This window comes from Anser brachyrhynchus, assembly GCF_964034855.1.
Source record: "Anser brachyrhynchus genome assembly, chromosome: 17".
NCBI classification, from domain to species: Eukaryota; Metazoa; Chordata; class Aves; order Anseriformes; family Anatidae; genus Anser; species Anser brachyrhynchus.
This window is the reverse complement of record NC_137710.1, coordinates 10,957,777-10,974,775: the sequence shown is the minus strand read 5'-3', so window position 1 is coordinate 10,974,775 and position 16,999 is coordinate 10,957,777. Positions and strand designations below refer to the sequence as shown.

Here is a 16,999-nt window from a genome sequence, read left to right as displayed (position 1 = left end):
CCCTGAGGGGGTGGCGGGGACGGGTGTACGGCTGGTCCCTGAGGGGAAGGGGGCTTGGGGATAAGGCTGGTCCCTGAAGGGAACTGGGGGGGGCGACAAGGGTGTTCCCCAAGGGAAGGCATGGCTTGAGCATGGCGCTGTGCCAGGGGGAGCTGAGTGTGAGGCTGTGGGGGCTCAGCTGCCTCAGTGTCGCTGCTGGGGGGATAAGGGAGGGCTTGAGCCCGAACATGGGAGCACCGGAGGTGTCAGGACATGGGGTTTAATCGGCGAGGGGAGGCAGCGCTGCTCCTGCAGGTGAGGAGATGTTGGGCAGGGTAGTGCAAACTTGGGTGTTGCTTGCCTGTATCGTAACACCACAGAGGGGATTTTGTGAAGATTATCTGGGTTCCGCACCCTTAGATGCATCTCTAGATAGATGCATATGTGCAACATTACTGGGAAGTTGGTAATTATCTTTTTCTGACCGTGGTGGTAGGTGGGTAGTTTCACAGTGAATCAGTAGGAAAAGAATTCCAGAGTCTTGCTATTGTGTTTCCACATCCTCGGTGCTTTAGGACATGGTCCTCTCAGCTGACCTGATTACATTTGTGATTAATGATTGTTTGTTTTCCTGACCAGGACTCTGTGAAGTCTACAAAATCTTCATGTCACTGCTTTTTCCTTTTTCACGTCACCACAAACAGCAGCATCTTTATAAACTGAACAATATATAAGTACATATATAAGCTGAAGCTTGCTCTTTGTGTATCTTGTACCTTAGACATATAGAGAAAAGCCTGTTATTTTAAAAGATGTATAGGTTAAACAGAGATCCAGATGCACCCTTCACGTGATACTAATAATATTAGCTGACTTAGTTGTTGGGATATACGTATATCCTGAGCTAACATAATGGTAGGATTGGCAGGAAGTACAACCGCAAAAAAGGTGGGATAGATCTTGTCAGATGTTTTGTTACAGGCATTGCAAAAGCCACTGGCTTTGATGTCTAACTGTACCCTGCAGGTGGGCCTGACAGACAAGTTTCCCCAGAGGTGATTCAGGAGTGATTCAGAGGTTGAGGTATAGTTAAATAAAACACGCTTGTTTATAGTGTATTTTAATTGACATGGACTTAACTGATTAGTGATCTGGCCTGATCTAATCCTTCTTCCTGGCATTATAAGTAAATATGTGGACCTATAACTATTTTAGAATCACTTCTATTGTGTGATCTTTTCTATAGTGATTTTTTGTTATGTTTACATCTATTAATATATTATATCAAAAGATGATATAGACTGTACTCACTGAGGAATAAAACATACTTCCCAGAAGGTTGTGAGCTGAGCTAGACCTGTGCAAGTGTGCCATGTTGAAGGGTGGGACAATAAAAGAGTTCCTTTAGCAAGTGAGAGAACAGAGGTCTTTGGGCTTGAGAACATTTGTTCAGGGAGTGCAGGGAGGAGTGAGAAATGTGAACTTCTTCTGTGATCAGATTAAGGGGAAAGAACATCACAAATGCTGGAGATCTGGTGAGGGAACTTACGAAACAGCAGAGGTGAGCAATGGAGTCCATGTACATGAGCACAGAAGAAGCAGGTGGGGAATAAGGACTGTGAATCACTCAGGGAACAGTACTAAGGCAACAACAGAAATCTGGGTAAAGTATTGGCAAAAATACACAAAGCCGTGAAAGTACTAAGGAGGTCCACAAGATGAAGAAGGAAAACAAAACTAGGAAAAAGGCTTTCTTTCTCCAGAACTCTGGAGAATAATATATATAATATATATATATATTTTCATCAGATCAATTCAGTATGCACCCTCTTGCTTAAACATATATACGTATATTTCTCCTGCTATAGAACTAGTTGTGTTAATCATGGCTGCTTTAGGGTAATTAAGAGGTAATACTCTAGCCTAAGTGTTAGGAAACAGAAATAAAACATTTTGTGTGAAACTGTTGTGCTAGAACGGAAATGAAGAGAGTCAAGAAAATTGAGAAAATCACAGTTCTGTTCTGAATTCTTATGGGGGCATAGGCTTACTTTTTGTTTAACATTTCTCTGTAGATAAACCTTTATCAGATAAAAAAGAATAAAGTAAGAAGATCCCTTCAATATTCTGTAGAGAGGGAAGTTTGGTTGTTTGGACAATTCACTTAAGTTTAGATACCCTTTTTGTAAGGTAGATGTAATTCTTGCTTATCTCCCGAAGGCATATTGGTGACTGTTGAAACAGGAAAAGCACAATTTACTTCAGAAGCAGAGGCTTGCATTTCATCCTATGTCTGTTCATAATAAAGCAGAAAATGCACTGATATTTTCCATCTGTGGTTACGGATAGGACACTGTCCCTTTATTCTTTTCATACAAGGATATCCCATCTCTGACAGGTTTGTGTGATTTTGTTGTTATTTTTTTTTAAAAAATCATTTTATCCCTGTTGATGCCTAAAGCCTCTTTGTTATCTTCCAGAAGCACTGGTCACCACTGTGGAATTCCTGGTATGAGAAGGCAGAGCGTCGGGTAGAGAGTGGATCCTTGCAGCATTGCTGTAATCATGAAGGCAGTTCTCGTAATTGTCCTAATCATCTTCACTTTGCTGTCTTCAGGTAAGGTTGATGCAGAGAAGGAAAGAGAAAGGTGACCTCTGGATGAATTACTAGGAGACAAACTCTAAAATAAGCTTTGGTTTTGTTTTCTGCTGTGCAAAGAAGTTGCAGCTACAACTGTGCCTGTGATTTCCATTTGACTGTATTTTTACTGTTTGATTGTTGGCAGATGGTGACTCTGTTAGTCTCAGTTTGATACACTAGTTTCTTTGCAATGCAGTGAAGATTTGTTTCCTTTGAGTAGGTGACATCTGCGTACTCGTTAGAGCTGTCAAAATCAATCAGTGTATTTTAAGCTTCTCCTCTCTTTAACTACCATGGGTTCTTTATGGAATCACTCTGAATTACTGTCAGACGTTATGCTTGAAGGAATAAAAACTTCAATGATCAATTTTATTTTTTCAATTCAATTTTATTTATTCCAAGCCTTTTTTATATATATTAACAGACTATTAGAAAACCAAATGCTTAAACATCTGGAAATGACAATGTTAGAGAAGTAGCAGTCTCTTCTATGCATTCAGTCCTGGTTTTAAGTATGTGGTATGGGATTCTGTCAAGTTACATAACTGCAGGCTGTTTTCATATGTAATAACTTTTTCCTACTTAAATGCATAGTGTCTTCTTGAGATGTATATGAATATATTTTAGAGTAGAAGGCATTTAATAGGAAGAATATAAAATAAGTCATAGCACATCTGAGATGGAAAAACTACAGAGCCTAAAGTAAAATAAGTTTTGTTGAAATGTCTGCACTCCCTTAAAATGTAGCTTCATCTTCAGTTTACACCAAGCAAGCACCCAGCTTCCCCTGGAAAAGGAGGTTTCACCTTCTCCTCCACTTCTAATTGCACCTTTCTAACCCCTTATTTCTGCTATCACTACCTTTTTGGTTGTTTGGTTACTTACTTTTCACCTGAAAAAAGATCAGACAACTGAATAGTCCAGTTCTGCTACAAATTTACAGAGCGTTCCTGTGCTGGTCATTTAACCTCTTTGACATCCAGAAATGAAGATAATTCTTACTAACTTCCTGCTTGGAAGAGGTAGGATTGTGACAATTTCGTTGTTAACGTTTATTCAGTACTCTGTTCAGCATAGTACATGATTCTTCCTTCTCAATAACCAAATTTTCCTTAATTTCTAACTTTTGTGGTGGGTGTTAAGGAAGCTAAACCTCTCTTTTGCGGGAAGTCCAGCAAATTCGTTGTCATTGATGAGGAAACGTTTAGGTCCTACAGATATTGACTTTTTTATCCTACAGGGAAGAAATTTCGATGGTGCACCCTCTCTGACCTAGAACAGAGAAAGTGTGCTGAACTGTCCAAAGCACTTACAGCTGTGCTGCCCGTTGCTACCATCAACTCGTTTGCTAGGATTTCTTGCATCAGAGCCCAGAATACATACGACTGCATTGATAAAATCAGGGTAAGTTCACAGAGATTTTTAAAACTTGAGTCAGATCCTCTTTTGAAGAAGAAACTGGAAAACAGTTAATGGGAGAGTGAAATGCTACTGAAATGATGGTATCTCACATATGACAAAGTACAAGGTAGCTTGTGAGGTGAGAAATCAAATCCATGAGCTTTCTACTAGACATACTGTTTTACCTCAGCTAATGTCCTTGCGTTTTCCGGGAAATAAGTAGAAAGCTGCTTGAAAATAAATGGACAAACCCAAACTAATAAATTAAAACCTACTCAGAGCATTCTTGCTTGCAGGTTTTGGTTCTACTCTGACTATAATTAATATTTTCACTTCCTTTCCTTTCCTGCTATTTTTAACTCCAAGTATATCTTTCCTGTAGTAAAGGGCAAAAGTTTTTTTTCATATGAAAATTCTTAATTTGAATAAAATTAGACATCAGGCCGTTTGTAGGTGTAAGCTCTATATTAATACTGAAATGACATTTCCATAATGCTGTATGCTTGGAAAAAAAAATCACTGATGGAAAAGAAAGACAAGCATTTGCTGTAGAATAATTCCATTAGTGTATCTAAAATTTAATTGGGATAGAGCATTTCAGTTTCTCTTTTCATTCAATTTTAGTTGTTTCAATGGAGTCCATATCTGACCTGGAAAACAAAACACAGAAAAGGGAATCAGAGTTCAGGGAATCTTTTAGTTCATGTTTTCATTCAGTCCTGTGACCCTTGTTAATAGGCTTCAGTTCTATTTTCAGATGGTTATTACAGCCAGGAGAAATCTGAGAAGGTTTTGAGGTTCTGGGGGAACTGTAGGAGGAAAAAGGGATTGCCTTTTTCTTCAGTTGGCATCAGGATTGTGTTTCTTGTTTGCTTGCTTGCTTGCTTGCTTGTTTTTAGTTTATTTATTTATTTATTTATGAATGGAAAGATCAAAGACGAGTCAACAAAGGAATTTACTGGAAAACAACAGGTTTTTTTGAAGGTAACAGCCTTAATTGCCAACATTTCATTATGCTTAATAGCAGGGATTCAATTAAAAACAAAGCAAATGCTTGTATATGTCAATGTCTTCAAGAGCAGAGTTCCTGCCTGAAAAGCTGCTCTGTTTGTTGCCCTGTAAACACACTTGTTTTGGGGGCTTTGCTCTTGTTTTTAAGGTGAATAAAGCAGATGCTGCCACCTTGGATGCAGGAGATGTTTACTCGGCTGTAAAGCTATATGGTTTGACAGTGGTGGCAAAGGAGATCTATGAGCAAGGTAGGTTCACAAAGCAGAAAAATAAGCTGTACTTCTGATTTGGCTAATGAATTGCTGTGCAGTGAAAGGCAAAGCTTCTCAAGAATTATTGGAAAAAAAAAGTCTATATGTTTTGTTTACTTATGGGAGTAAGAAGGTGACTAATGACATATACGTTAGATTAGTATATGTAAAACACATAATGATGAATGAAATATCAGTGGTGCTTCGTATCTAGTAGCCTTTCTGCCTGTGGTACCATTGTGTCAACAACAAACTGTCTGTATCTACCCCTGCTCACAGCACTGGTATTCTGGAATTCTACATCTCATAGGGAATAAGAAGGGTTTTATTCCATCCACGTTAGCTCTTACACCATTCTCTTTGTTTGTGTGACTGAATGTTTATTAGTGGTTCTTTAAGAGACCACTTTCTGTCATTAATTCATTCTCACCTCCTCACCATAAAGAGACAAGGTGGTGAGTCTTGTCATATTGATTCCTCTTCATTCCTTGTACAGCTGAGCGTTCCGTGCATTGACAGATTTATAAGGCGAGGATAAATAAGTGAGAGCCAAAATCAAGCATACAGGAGAAAATACTTGAGGGACATGACTAAGAGAGAAGCCAAATTACAGATGGATGTAGGAAGAGACTAAGAAGGACACAGTATGAGAACTGAAATGAGTTTTATTTTGGCTGAAGAACCATGAAATCATAGTGGAAATGATATATTTCAGTCTGGTAAGCACATTCTGAGGAGAAGACAGGAGTTCTTTCTGTTACAATACCTAAAACTGTGTGATACAAACATTCAAAATTCCTGAGAAGCAACTTTGCACTTTCATTGGATCGTGGAGCTGGATGATCTTGTGAACCTTTTCAACCAGATTTTTACATTCTTGCTTTGCACATCACTGTTATTGCTGAGTTTGTCAAAGTGCCATCTAGCCAGTATGCAGCCAAGTTCCTGGTATGAGTTTCTGTATTTCATATGCTTAAGATTTTTTTTTTTCCTTTGCCATGTTTGGAGAGGTAACCGAACATCTGTGCACAGATGGAAGCAGAATTGGGATTTTAGTTATTCCTGTTACATATTTTGTCCTAACACAGGAAATTGTGTTTTTGCTGTGGCCGTTGCCAAGCGAGGAACTTTGGATATCCAGAGGCTACGAGGTGTGCGCAGCTGCCACAATGGAGCCAGATGGACATCAGGCTGGAATATTCCACTTGGCTTTCTACTTGCAAGAAATGATCTTTCCTGGGATGAGGCACAACCTCTGAGCCAAGGTGGGTGACAGGAGCCATAGCTTTGTCCCTGCCCTCAGCAAGAGTGACTGAAATGGAGGCAGATGTGGCATGAACTGAGCTATGTGGAAACTTCAGGGTTTTGTTGACGAGATAAACTCTTGGAGTGTTTGTGAAACTGGCTCTTAGCTTCCTTCAGAACTCTTTCTAGTAATCTCTCAGAATGGCAGAGAATGTTACCAAAACAGGAAATCTTTGTTCTGTTTACAACAGGGAACGACGCTTTGCAATACCTAGCTGGCACAAAGATGGTTTCAAACGAGCAAAATTTGATCACTGTTTCCAGCAAATGTTTAAAATTTGAAGTTTAGGCAATGAAGCCACATTTCCTGAAGAGAAATTTATTTTAAAGCAGCACAGTTTTAATTACATCCATGATATGTTTGGCCCCTTTTCTTCTGTGTTTTTTTTTTTCTTATTTGATTTTTTTCCCCCTACATCTGCAGTAATCAGCGAGTATTTCAATGCAAGTTGCATCCCTGGGGTTGGTGTTGCTGCTCCTCAACTGTGTGCTCTCTGCCAAGGTCAAAAATCCTTTGTCAGAGACAAGAACCACTTCTGTGAGACAAGCAGCAATGAACCCTTCTATGACTCTGAGGGAGCCTTCAGGTAAGCTTTCTGTCACTTACACTGAATTTACCTTTGGGGAAAAAGTACTGGTTAGGGGGGGAAAAAGTGAGGTGACATATTAATAGGGTGGCATTTGTCTTCCTGCAGGTGCTTGAAGAACGGAGTAGCAGATGTTGCCTTTTTAGATCATCTAACAATTATGAGAGCTACAGGTAATCTTAAAAAATCAGATTCCTTTTAACCTCTGGCTGTGCTCTTTCCTGCATGGGGGTTTGGGGGATGTGCCTATATTTGTATTGTTTCTGGGAAAATTCAGTCCCTGCAAGCAGTTCAGTGGTATTTCGAGAGGGAAATGGAAAAGGAGTCAAAGTGAGCAAGCAATGACTGCTCACAGAAGATTCGTAGAATGGGAGCAGACATAGAATAGGAACAGACATTATTATGCAGGTGATTTCTTTAGCCTAAAGTCTCTGATGCAGCTGCTGGTTGATTTTACTGACTGCTAAGATTCCTTTTAACTTTTGGTGTATTGAGCTGCTAGAATGGACAGTTCCCATATACTCAAACTTAGTCAAGCTCTGTATCAACATTTTGGAAGGTGATTGGCTGTTGTAGTTGCAGAAGAGTATTTTTAAAAAAACATGTTTAGAGAGCTACAGTTTTAAGAGTATTTTGGAGTAACTCTAGCTGAGGTTGTTCTCTTTGGTTAGAGAAGAGCATGTCAAAGACATCTTTCCAGGTGTGCTTGGTACACTGCTGCTAGCGTAATATTTGAGCAAACTCCTCTGAAAAAACTTTTACCTTTCATCTCTGTGGCTGCTGAAAAGCCATGTCTCACTTCATAGATTCACGAATGTCCTGTCGTTTTAGAGTCAGAACACCAGGAATATGAACTCCTATGTCCTGATGGGACTACTGCTGAGCTGAGCGAATACAGCACCTGTAACTTGGGCAGGGGGCCTGGCCGTGGCATCATCACTCGCCGCAACTTCCAGAAGATCACCAACAAATTTCTTAGCATGATCCAAGTGAGTAGATATTATAAGCTATATATCTCTGTACTCAGGATTTTATTCCAGCTTTGTGTGGAGATCACTGCCCAGTTTGCCATCTTTCTCAAGAAATTTATAGTTAGCGTGAACAAAGCATTCAAAATTGGTTGTTCTGGGGAAGGATCCTGTACTGGCTTCTGGAGTGATGTCTTACTTCTCTCTAAAGTGCTCTTCCGTAGAAGGCTTTGAATAAATAAGTAAAAAAGGGGAAGATGCCTTAACAGACAAAATGGAAAATAGCTAATGATTTTCATACTGCTCTGGAACTTAGGTGAATTATGCAGTAGAGGGAGAAACACAAATTCAAGCAGGGTTCACCTTTATTTCTTTCTCTCTCTCTTTCACATATTTGGACTTGAACTTGAAATGTGTACTATTTAAAGTATTTAAAATGCACTTAAAATGGTCCAACAGACAGTGAATAATTCAACCCAGGGGGCTGATTTGTGCTGTCATGCAAACTCTAGCAGATAGTTGGAGTACAAAATCTTGTTTGTTTAGTGATCTTCATATATCTTTTTTCAGTGGACTTATTAACACACATCTTAGCTGTGTTCCCCATATGTAACAGTAGCTGTGCAGCAATGTTCCCAGTATACTTCTCAGTGCATTCTTCTCTTCCAGTACCATCAATCTGAACAAATCTACTTTGCATATAGTACTTTCTGACCATAAAACACAAGGTATATTGCACCCCATTACTGCACGTATCTATCAGAAAGATTTTCCACTCAGCCACACTGCCTTAGTTGTCCTTCTAGGGAAGAAGACATTGAGCACAGCCCAATAAATTTGAATAAGTAATATGGGAAAGACAAAATTCTTGAAAAGAAGTGAGTTGCAGGCCATATAATGCTTTTAAGGACTGTAGCTGTCTACCTGCTGTGGTAACCTGTGGGCTTTGTCCCAGTGTGATGGATATTAGAACCCTGAGTGCTATGTTACAAACCATTGGTATGAAGGGACAGGAGGATGAGGCTGCCTGTCACTGAAAGGATGAATTTATTTTCTGCAATTAAGTGTTGTTCTTGTCCTAGCGCCTCTTTGGTCAAAAAGGAAAAGAAAGAGCCAGATTTGAACTCTTCAATTCATCAGCGTTTGGGGGAAGGAACCTGCTCTTTCGAGATGACACTCAGCACCTACAACTTCTCGAGGAGCAGCTAGAGATTGCCTATGTCCTTGGCCTGGATTATGTAGCTCTCCTTAAGGGACTAGGCCATGAAGGTAAGAAACCTTCTGGAGGATTGTACCTAAAGAAAGGGAAGAAAAAGTTATCTTTCCATGTTATTCTTCCCTGCCAGGCACAAGTGAATAGACTAAAACATCCCCTCAATGAAGATCAGATTGGTGTATGGTTGACATGATCTCGTTGTGCTCCTTCCTTCTAATGCAGGGAGCTCTTTGGACAACAGTGTTGTGCGCTGGTGCTGCATCAGCAATGCTGAGCTTCGCAAATGTGAGGAGTGGGCACTGAGCATCAAATCTGACCCGTTAGTCTGTGTCCAGGCAACTTCTATGACCAACTGCATTGAAATGATCAAGGTAGGAGAGATCCTCTGGTCAGAGTATGTGATAAGGCCATACAGGGTACGTATGTCCTTGTTTAATCTGAACAAGAGGAAAGAATGCTTGTACACTAGAGGCACCAGTGGGAAGGAGAGGGAATTTATGCAGGGGAATTTCCAGCCAGTGGGGAAGTGCAGCTGCTTGGTTACACAATTCATGCAAGTCCTGTTTGTGTTATTTTCTGTAATGCTGTTGGCAGAGTAGTGAGGCTGATGCAGTTACCCTGGATGCGACACATGTCTACATTGCAGGGAGATGTGGACTGGTGCCTGTAGCTGCAGAATGTTATGGTAAGTTCTTGTGTGACCTTAGCAAGAAGGGAGCAAATCAAAAAAGCACCATAAAAATATAGTTAAATTTCAACAATTTGTGATGGTTTATGATGAAAGCAGGAATCAATACACATGTCCAAGGACTTTACCCAGCTCTTCCACTAACTGGCTGTAGCATTTTGTCTGGTTTTATATCTCTTCTATAAAAGGGGCAGAGGTGCTGATGTGGTTCAAGAAGATTGCAAGGTTATAAAGCTTTTTGGTGGTGTGCTGTCATGTAATAGGAATGTCACCAGTCACAAGATCCTTAATGGTTGTCTCCCCTCTCTAGAGCAGAGGTGTGGCCCAGCTGCTGAGAGCACAGAGGAAATGAGGAAATTTCATCGGAAGCCCAAAGGTAATGCGAGAACTTTAGGAAGATGAAAGGTTTCAATTTTCCTGAGGCTCCCTGTAGGAATTATGTTGGAATGTATTTGCATGTTCATTTCAGAAATAAATTGTTTTGCACGTTCAGTAGGAGCTTTACATACAACGCAGGGCTAGCAGGGCAAGAGCTCTGTGGCTTAGCAAAGAATGCAGATGATCTACCATTAAGTGAAAGTAACATGACACAATGAGGGAGGGAGGATGGGGGTGAGGGGGTGTCTACGTGTCTGGAATACTTCATTGCCTTCATATAACTTGTTGCTGTCATTGTTTTACAGCACTGTCACCTGTTTATGCTGTAGCCCTAGCTAAGAAAAATGCCAAACAGATTAACATCCATAACCTTCGAGGAAGGCGATCATGCCACAGCCACGTGTATAGTCCTGGAGGATGGTTACTTCTGTCCAGATACACAGTGGGAGCTCTGGAGAATGTTACTGAGAGCTGTGACATTGGGTCTGGTAAGGGCTGCTCTGGTGTATCTGTTGAGTAGACCAGGGAAGTCTGAAACCCAAAATTTGGGAGTAAAAAGGAAATGGGTCCATGAGGACAGAGAAGAAGGACTTTGTTCTTGCATATCACTGAAGATAATCATCTTTGCTCTGAAGTGTTCTTGTACAGAGCTCTTTAGTAGTGGATTTCTCTTAGACTACGTGATATTCCTTAGTAAGTGATGCACCATAAACAATAGTTGTATCAATGTCTACATGCAAAAAGGGAGGATAATCAACAGACACCCCTAGAGCTCGGTGTGTCTGTCTGATGAAAGTCAGTCAGTTTCTTTGTCTCTTTTGATTAAATCATCTGGTTGACTAACTCAAGTCGGTTTGTCTGTGTTTTGGATGTAAAAAGTTATGGGTTAGGTTTATCTTAATGGTATTGAATGCTGTTGTAATAGAAACTCTTCTTCCCCTTGTGCTTTTAACACACTGCCTTGTGTCTTGATCCTGCTGTCTTGTGCTCAGCTTTGATTATCTGTGTGGGTGCTCCAAAACCTGCAGGATGATGGTCTCCTCTCTCTGTCCTTCAAGCTTCAGGAAAAATGTGCTGTTCTTCAAGTTGCTAATTAATGCTTCCAAGAGTTAAGTATGAATAGGGATGTTGCCACCTCCATTACGATCAAGTTAACAGCCTCTTACTCTGCAGCTTCTTTTGCTTTCTTGGGTTGCTTAGTTCTAATATTTTGCTACTTTACCCAAGAAAAAGTTAATTAGGGATTTGGCCAGCAAGTGATGATTGCACTCTCAGAAGGTGTTGAAGCAGTTCCTGTTATGTGTGTGATCCTTCATACTATTTAGGCCTCTTCTTACCTGTTATTAGATTGGAATCCAATTCCTTTTTTTTTTTTTTTTTCTTTTTCTCCATGGAAGAAGAGGCGTTGGAATACCTTGCCCTAATCTCACCTAAGTTTTCTCTATTCAGTTTACCAGAATTACTTTTGGAAGGGCTGCATGCCAGGAGCAGATGGAAACCTGTGCAAAGTATGTGTTGGAGACAGTGAGGTGGAAGGAGCTCGAGTATCTAGCAGATGCACTGCAAGTCACAACGAACGTTACTATGGCAATATGGGAGCTCTCAGGTAACTCTCTTCTTCTGAATAAGAAAGGCAGAGCAATAGCCAGAAATGGCTTATTATTTTGCTGGTGGTTTTCTTAGGATTTTTTTATTTTTATTTTTTTTTATTAGCAAATGTCTGTATTAGTATGGCTAGCGTATATTTTGTTTTGGCTGCAGTTTCTATGGCTTGTGATTTTAAAACAGTCATGACACCATTTCCAGAGCAAGACACTGCTTCCAAAGATGTAAGGTATCTTGTAATGGCTGTCTCTGATAACTTTTTTTTTTTTTCTTTTCCCTGCACTAGGTGCTTAGTTGGCAATCCCAGTGGAAGAAGCTTTGGAGATGTAGCTTTTCTGGAGCATTCAAACCTACTCCGGAACATAGAGAGTGAGATGCGGATATTCTCATGTCATTTGAGAGCGTTTGTTAGCGTTAGTTACTTCCCACACTGTGACTATGACTCCTGATCAGCTTTTACAGGTTTAATCTAGGTCCATGAAGTTGTGTTTGTGACTGGAAAACTGCAAGAACTTTCCTGTCTGTACATGTTGCAGTAAAGCTCAAAATTCAGATAGTGTTCTGTTTCAGAGAGGAAGGAGGAGGAATCATTGAGTGCAGAGATCAAGGTGTGTGTTGGGGGTGGGAGAGGAAATCATCTTGGGAGTCTGCACTAGTTTTTGGAAAACTCAAAGCTTTGAAAAGTAAGCAACTGTTCCCACCAGATCTTCATCCATAGGCATCTACAGTGCATGTACCCATTATCTGTAGTCATTCTCAAGAATGAAAATAGCAAATAGAGAGACACCATGGGCTATTTGTGCTGGGAGATGTTCTACAACTTCATTGTGACACAGTAACTTCCTCATGTTGTTTCACAGGCACTTATGGAATAAACAGTCCAGATAGCTTAGTAGGTAAAAATACAGCAAACTGTTTTGTCTTTCAGTTTCTAAAACAATATTGTTACTATAGTGTGAAATGGTTAATTTCTTCTGGGAAATACTGATCTTTGCAACAGTCAAGCTACTGGATTTTGTTGATCAAAGTGGTTTTGGTTACAGTAGCTGAAATCCTACCAATCTCTTAAATTACTCCTACTGGTCTAACAGCCAATGTGCTACCTTTTCATAGAGATGAGAATAAAGGGAATCCCCATTTTATTCAGTCTGATAAAATACACTGAAATTCAACTTTAAGCAGTCTCAGTAGCGGGAGAAGAGATCCTTTTAGGAGAGAAATCTCTCTAAAATCAAGTAGAGGAATAAGAACCTGGAAATGCACAGGAGTTCATGCAGCAATTAACAGTTTATTTTGGGAAGCAAAGACACGCAGGCCAAATTGCTTTGTTTTCAGGAAGTGATCTGATTACAGATGAAAATGAAGCATGATGAGCTGTTTGTATGCCTTGATTTTACTCTAGTTTTTATAAGATAGGTGCAGCTTCAGTTCACTAACCTGTTTCCTCAGTGAAAACACTGAGCTGCTCCTTATGCACTCTCAATAAATGAACGTGTAGGATGCTGCATATTTGTGAACATATTCACTCAATTTCTTCCTCTAAATTTTTAAAACTGCATGAGAGTCACGCTGTCTCCTGCTTTTGTTTTTCAAAATGATTTTCTTTCACTTCATCTTCTTTTCAGATCTGGATAGCTCTGGTTGGGCTAAAGGTTATACGCCTATTGACTTTGAACTCTTGTGTCCGGATGGAACGCGTGCTGCAGTCACAGAATGGGCAGGCTGCAACCTTGGCCCTATTCCCCCCAGCACGGTCATGACTCGGCCAGTCACTGTCACTAAAATCTATGACTTCCTAATGAAATCCCAGGTAAGGCAGATAATGGGGAAAAGGTTAGTATGTTATCACTTTTTATGTGCAACTTCTGAAAACCTTTTCAAGATCAAGAGCTTTATATACTGTATAGTGTCTTCAGGTCTGATATGAAATAATTAAAAATTTTCATAGAAGGTTGAGAAAATAATTATTTGGATTCTCTAAAGGGCACCGGTTGCCATTCTGAAATAATCATACTTTTGCTGAGAAATAAGCCACTACAGAACTGCATCTTTTTGAAGTAATAATGAATAGTGCTAGGTGAAAGTACATTTTTTTTTTTCTCTGGATTCTGCTATAAAACTGATGGCCACTACCTTAACCTTGTTATTTATAATCCAATTTGCAGAACTTATTTCTTTTCTGTTTAGGAATTTTTGGGAACCAAGCTGGATTCTGAATTCCATCTTTTTCAGTCACAGAAGTATGGTGAAAGTGATCTGCTTTTCAAAGATACTACTCAGTACCTTGTTCGTGCAAGTCACATGAGCTATCAGGAAATTCTTGGAGTGCCTTTCTTTCAGCTGGCAGAATCAGTGTTTAATTGTACACCTGCAGGTAAAGTCTAGTTCTTCGTTCTGAGACAAAAATGCAAAGCAGGAGATCTTCTGTGCATAGATATCGCCCTTTTGTTTACTTTGAACAGAGAGGTACATTCCACATAAGCCTGTTAGTAAAAGGAGTACAGTGTTTGGAGCTCCTTTAGAGCCTCTTACAACCCCCATTCATAAGCGCTGAAACTGGAGCTCTGCAGGAGTGGAATAAACAGTACAGGTTAGAGCAAATACAAGGTTACTGCTGTAAGATTGCTTTACTCCCACTGATTTTTTTTTTTCCCTTCTACTCCAATGATCAGCTTTGGGATAAGGGAATATAATGTTCATTTGGGTATGACAAGCTTGGGGAAAAAGATAAGAATTCTTATATTTAACTCTTAAATTAACCTCAAAGCAAGCCAAATAATTTCAGTTTTAAAGAGTGCACTAAAAAGCACTCTAAAGAACTCAATATCAAAACCTTTATATGCTTACTGACAGCTTTTTCATTATTTTCTTGTATGAAGTGTACATTTAGCTGTCACTAAAACTGACCCTACCTGTAAGTCAGGGTCAAGCTGTTTTGGGATCTGAAAATCTGTACAGAAGTAAGTAAAGATTATGCAGTGAATTAGACGTCTGCAAGTCTAGAAGTTGTTAAAGAACTGAAATTCAAAAAGGGAATTTGACATCTGTTCTGTTCCAGTGAATAGTAGCTGGAGAACTTGTAATTTTCACAGCTGACAGCATCTTTAAGTATGTGTTGTCTTACTGGTTTGTAGGCATTTTAGACTTTTGCAAACAGGACATCTGTACATCCTCATCAAATTGATGGCTAATAAGAAGACTTTGCAAGGCACCTACCACCACCAATGCTGAAAACAAGGAAATACAGAAGTCCAGCCTATCCAAAGCAATCAGTAAGGAAACTGTCACTTCTAGAAACATAAGCTGAATACCGTTTTGTTATCATCTTTATTTTTTTAAAAAAAGCATATTTTATCTTTATGATCATGTAATACTACTCATATGTCATCATGTCATCCTTTTCTTGTTTGGAGCACGGCATCATGTGGAACAGCACACACCAGTCTGCCTAACCCACAGCACAGAACTGGGATCAGCAATTCTGAGCAACTACTATAGAGGATTCAGCATTTTTGTGGGAAGAGAGGGTCAATGCAATGGACTAAAATACAAGCTGTCATGAAGGGCACAGGTTAGTGGGTAGCAGTTTGCATTGCTTTTCCTATTATATCTTTTAAAAACTGTTTTAATGAAAAAAAACAACTGATATTTTGGTAGTTGCAACATTAACCTATATTTGTGATTTTGTTTGCAGTCTGTGTTGAATATGCATATGTATCATGCATTATGTATACAATTATTATCAGAAGCAGTAGTCTTTTCTACTTTTAATTGGGAAGACTGTATTTGCTTTTTTAACCATGGGTTTATACTGGTAAATCAAAATATTTGTCTCTCAAATTAATGTATTCAGACATCTAAGAGCCAGCAGAACTGGATTCTTGCAGCCTTAAGGTGAAAGAAAACAATGGATGTACATCCTTCTCAGAAGCATCAACAAATACATTGTATTTTGACACTTAAGTGTCTAAACATGAACTATTAATTAAACCAAACATTGTTTTTACAAGCAGAAACTATCTGAACATATGAAGTCTTTTGACCACAGTGCACCATGTTTTTGTTTTGCCTGGATAAAAGATTTTGTGTGGATGGCTACTCTGGGGCAGGGCTCATTTTAGTTTGTAACAACAGCGTTATTAGCTTCTATTTTCATGCTGCCAAGTGATTTTAATTAAAATAAATAAAATGAAAAACAACACCAAGACCCATCAGAAACACAACTTTCACCCCAAACACTCCCATCCTTGTTACATAATGCAGTTGCATTAACCACAGCTACCAATAAATGGAATGGAAATAGTGAAGACAGGTCAGCTGCAGTAGAGAAGGTAAATGTATTTGCCTTACAAAGTTTAAAGCACAACAGCAGCAACAGAAAAACAATAAAACTCCTCAACACACCAAAACTAATCACCAGGAACCAAAACTACTCAGATGTAAAATTTACTGCTAAAACTACCTTCTTTTAAACAGTTAGTTTTGTGCCAATGTTGTCTTTCCCTTATTCGATTTACACTAGTTTCTCTCATTCCTCTTTTCACTTCCCTATGAAAAAATTAATTGCACTCTCAGCACCAGTAAGGGTTTTTGATTCTGTGCTAAGATGCACAGAATCTAGACTGTTTATTTACCTTATTTGTCACATCATTTGGCATTGATTGAGCCAATAGCAGAGAGTGGATGCAAATCCAAACTCATCTATCTACCTTTCAGGAAGAAAGTTGAGAAGAAGAGTGTAGGCAAGTCCCACTATGGTAGCAGAGCAAAATCTTCACCTACAGCGTTGCTGACAGCAAGCTGTAGCCTTGAAGTGGGGGAAGAGCAGGGGCCTAGTTTGTCTTGAGGTGCTTACTCCCTTTCTTTACTGGAGCTTACATGCCATCTGCAGGACTCAGGTAACGCTGCACTTTTAGAAAGACGAGAATAGGGTGAAGTGCAACAGCCAGTTTTTAGCTTTGTCAAGAAC

The 16,999-nt window shown here is 39.5% G+C and overlaps 1 protein-coding gene across 10 annotated transcripts; it reads left to right on the top strand.

Moving 5' to 3' along the window:
• Positions 1 to 84: 84 nt before the first annotated feature.
• LOC308179597 (serotransferrin-2-like) lies at positions 85 to 16,049 on the top strand. 10 transcript variants are annotated; one of them, XR_013940436.1, is made up of 19 exons: positions 85 to 294; positions 2,460 to 2,596; positions 3,861 to 4,024; positions 5,181 to 5,280; positions 6,372 to 6,548; positions 7,013 to 7,175; positions 7,284 to 7,348; positions 8,007 to 8,164; positions 9,226 to 9,412; positions 9,582 to 9,730; positions 9,954 to 10,044; positions 10,358 to 10,423; positions 10,731 to 10,913; positions 11,875 to 12,031; positions 12,317 to 12,399; positions 13,656 to 13,840; positions 14,218 to 14,404; positions 15,165 to 15,302; positions 15,444 to 16,049. XR_013940436.1 is itself a non-coding variant. In XM_080560016.1 (19 exons), the coding sequence occupies exons 3-19, from the start codon at positions 2,545 to 2,547 to the stop codon at positions 15,212 to 15,214; spliced, it is 2,217 nt and encodes a 738-aa protein (XP_080416142.1). In that variant the 5' UTR covers positions 85 to 294; positions 2,200 to 2,377; positions 2,460 to 2,544; the 3' UTR covers positions 15,215 to 16,049. The 10 variants fall into 10 exon arrangements, 6 of the variants coding, with proteins under 6 accessions (XP_080416142.1, XP_080416144.1, XP_080416145.1 ...); XR_013940437.1 differs by having other exon boundaries at positions 15,165 to 15,601; positions 15,884 to 16,049; XM_080560016.1 differs by adding an exon at positions 2,200 to 2,377 and having other exon boundaries at positions 15,165 to 16,049.
• Positions 16,050 to 16,999: the final 950 nt, after the last annotated feature.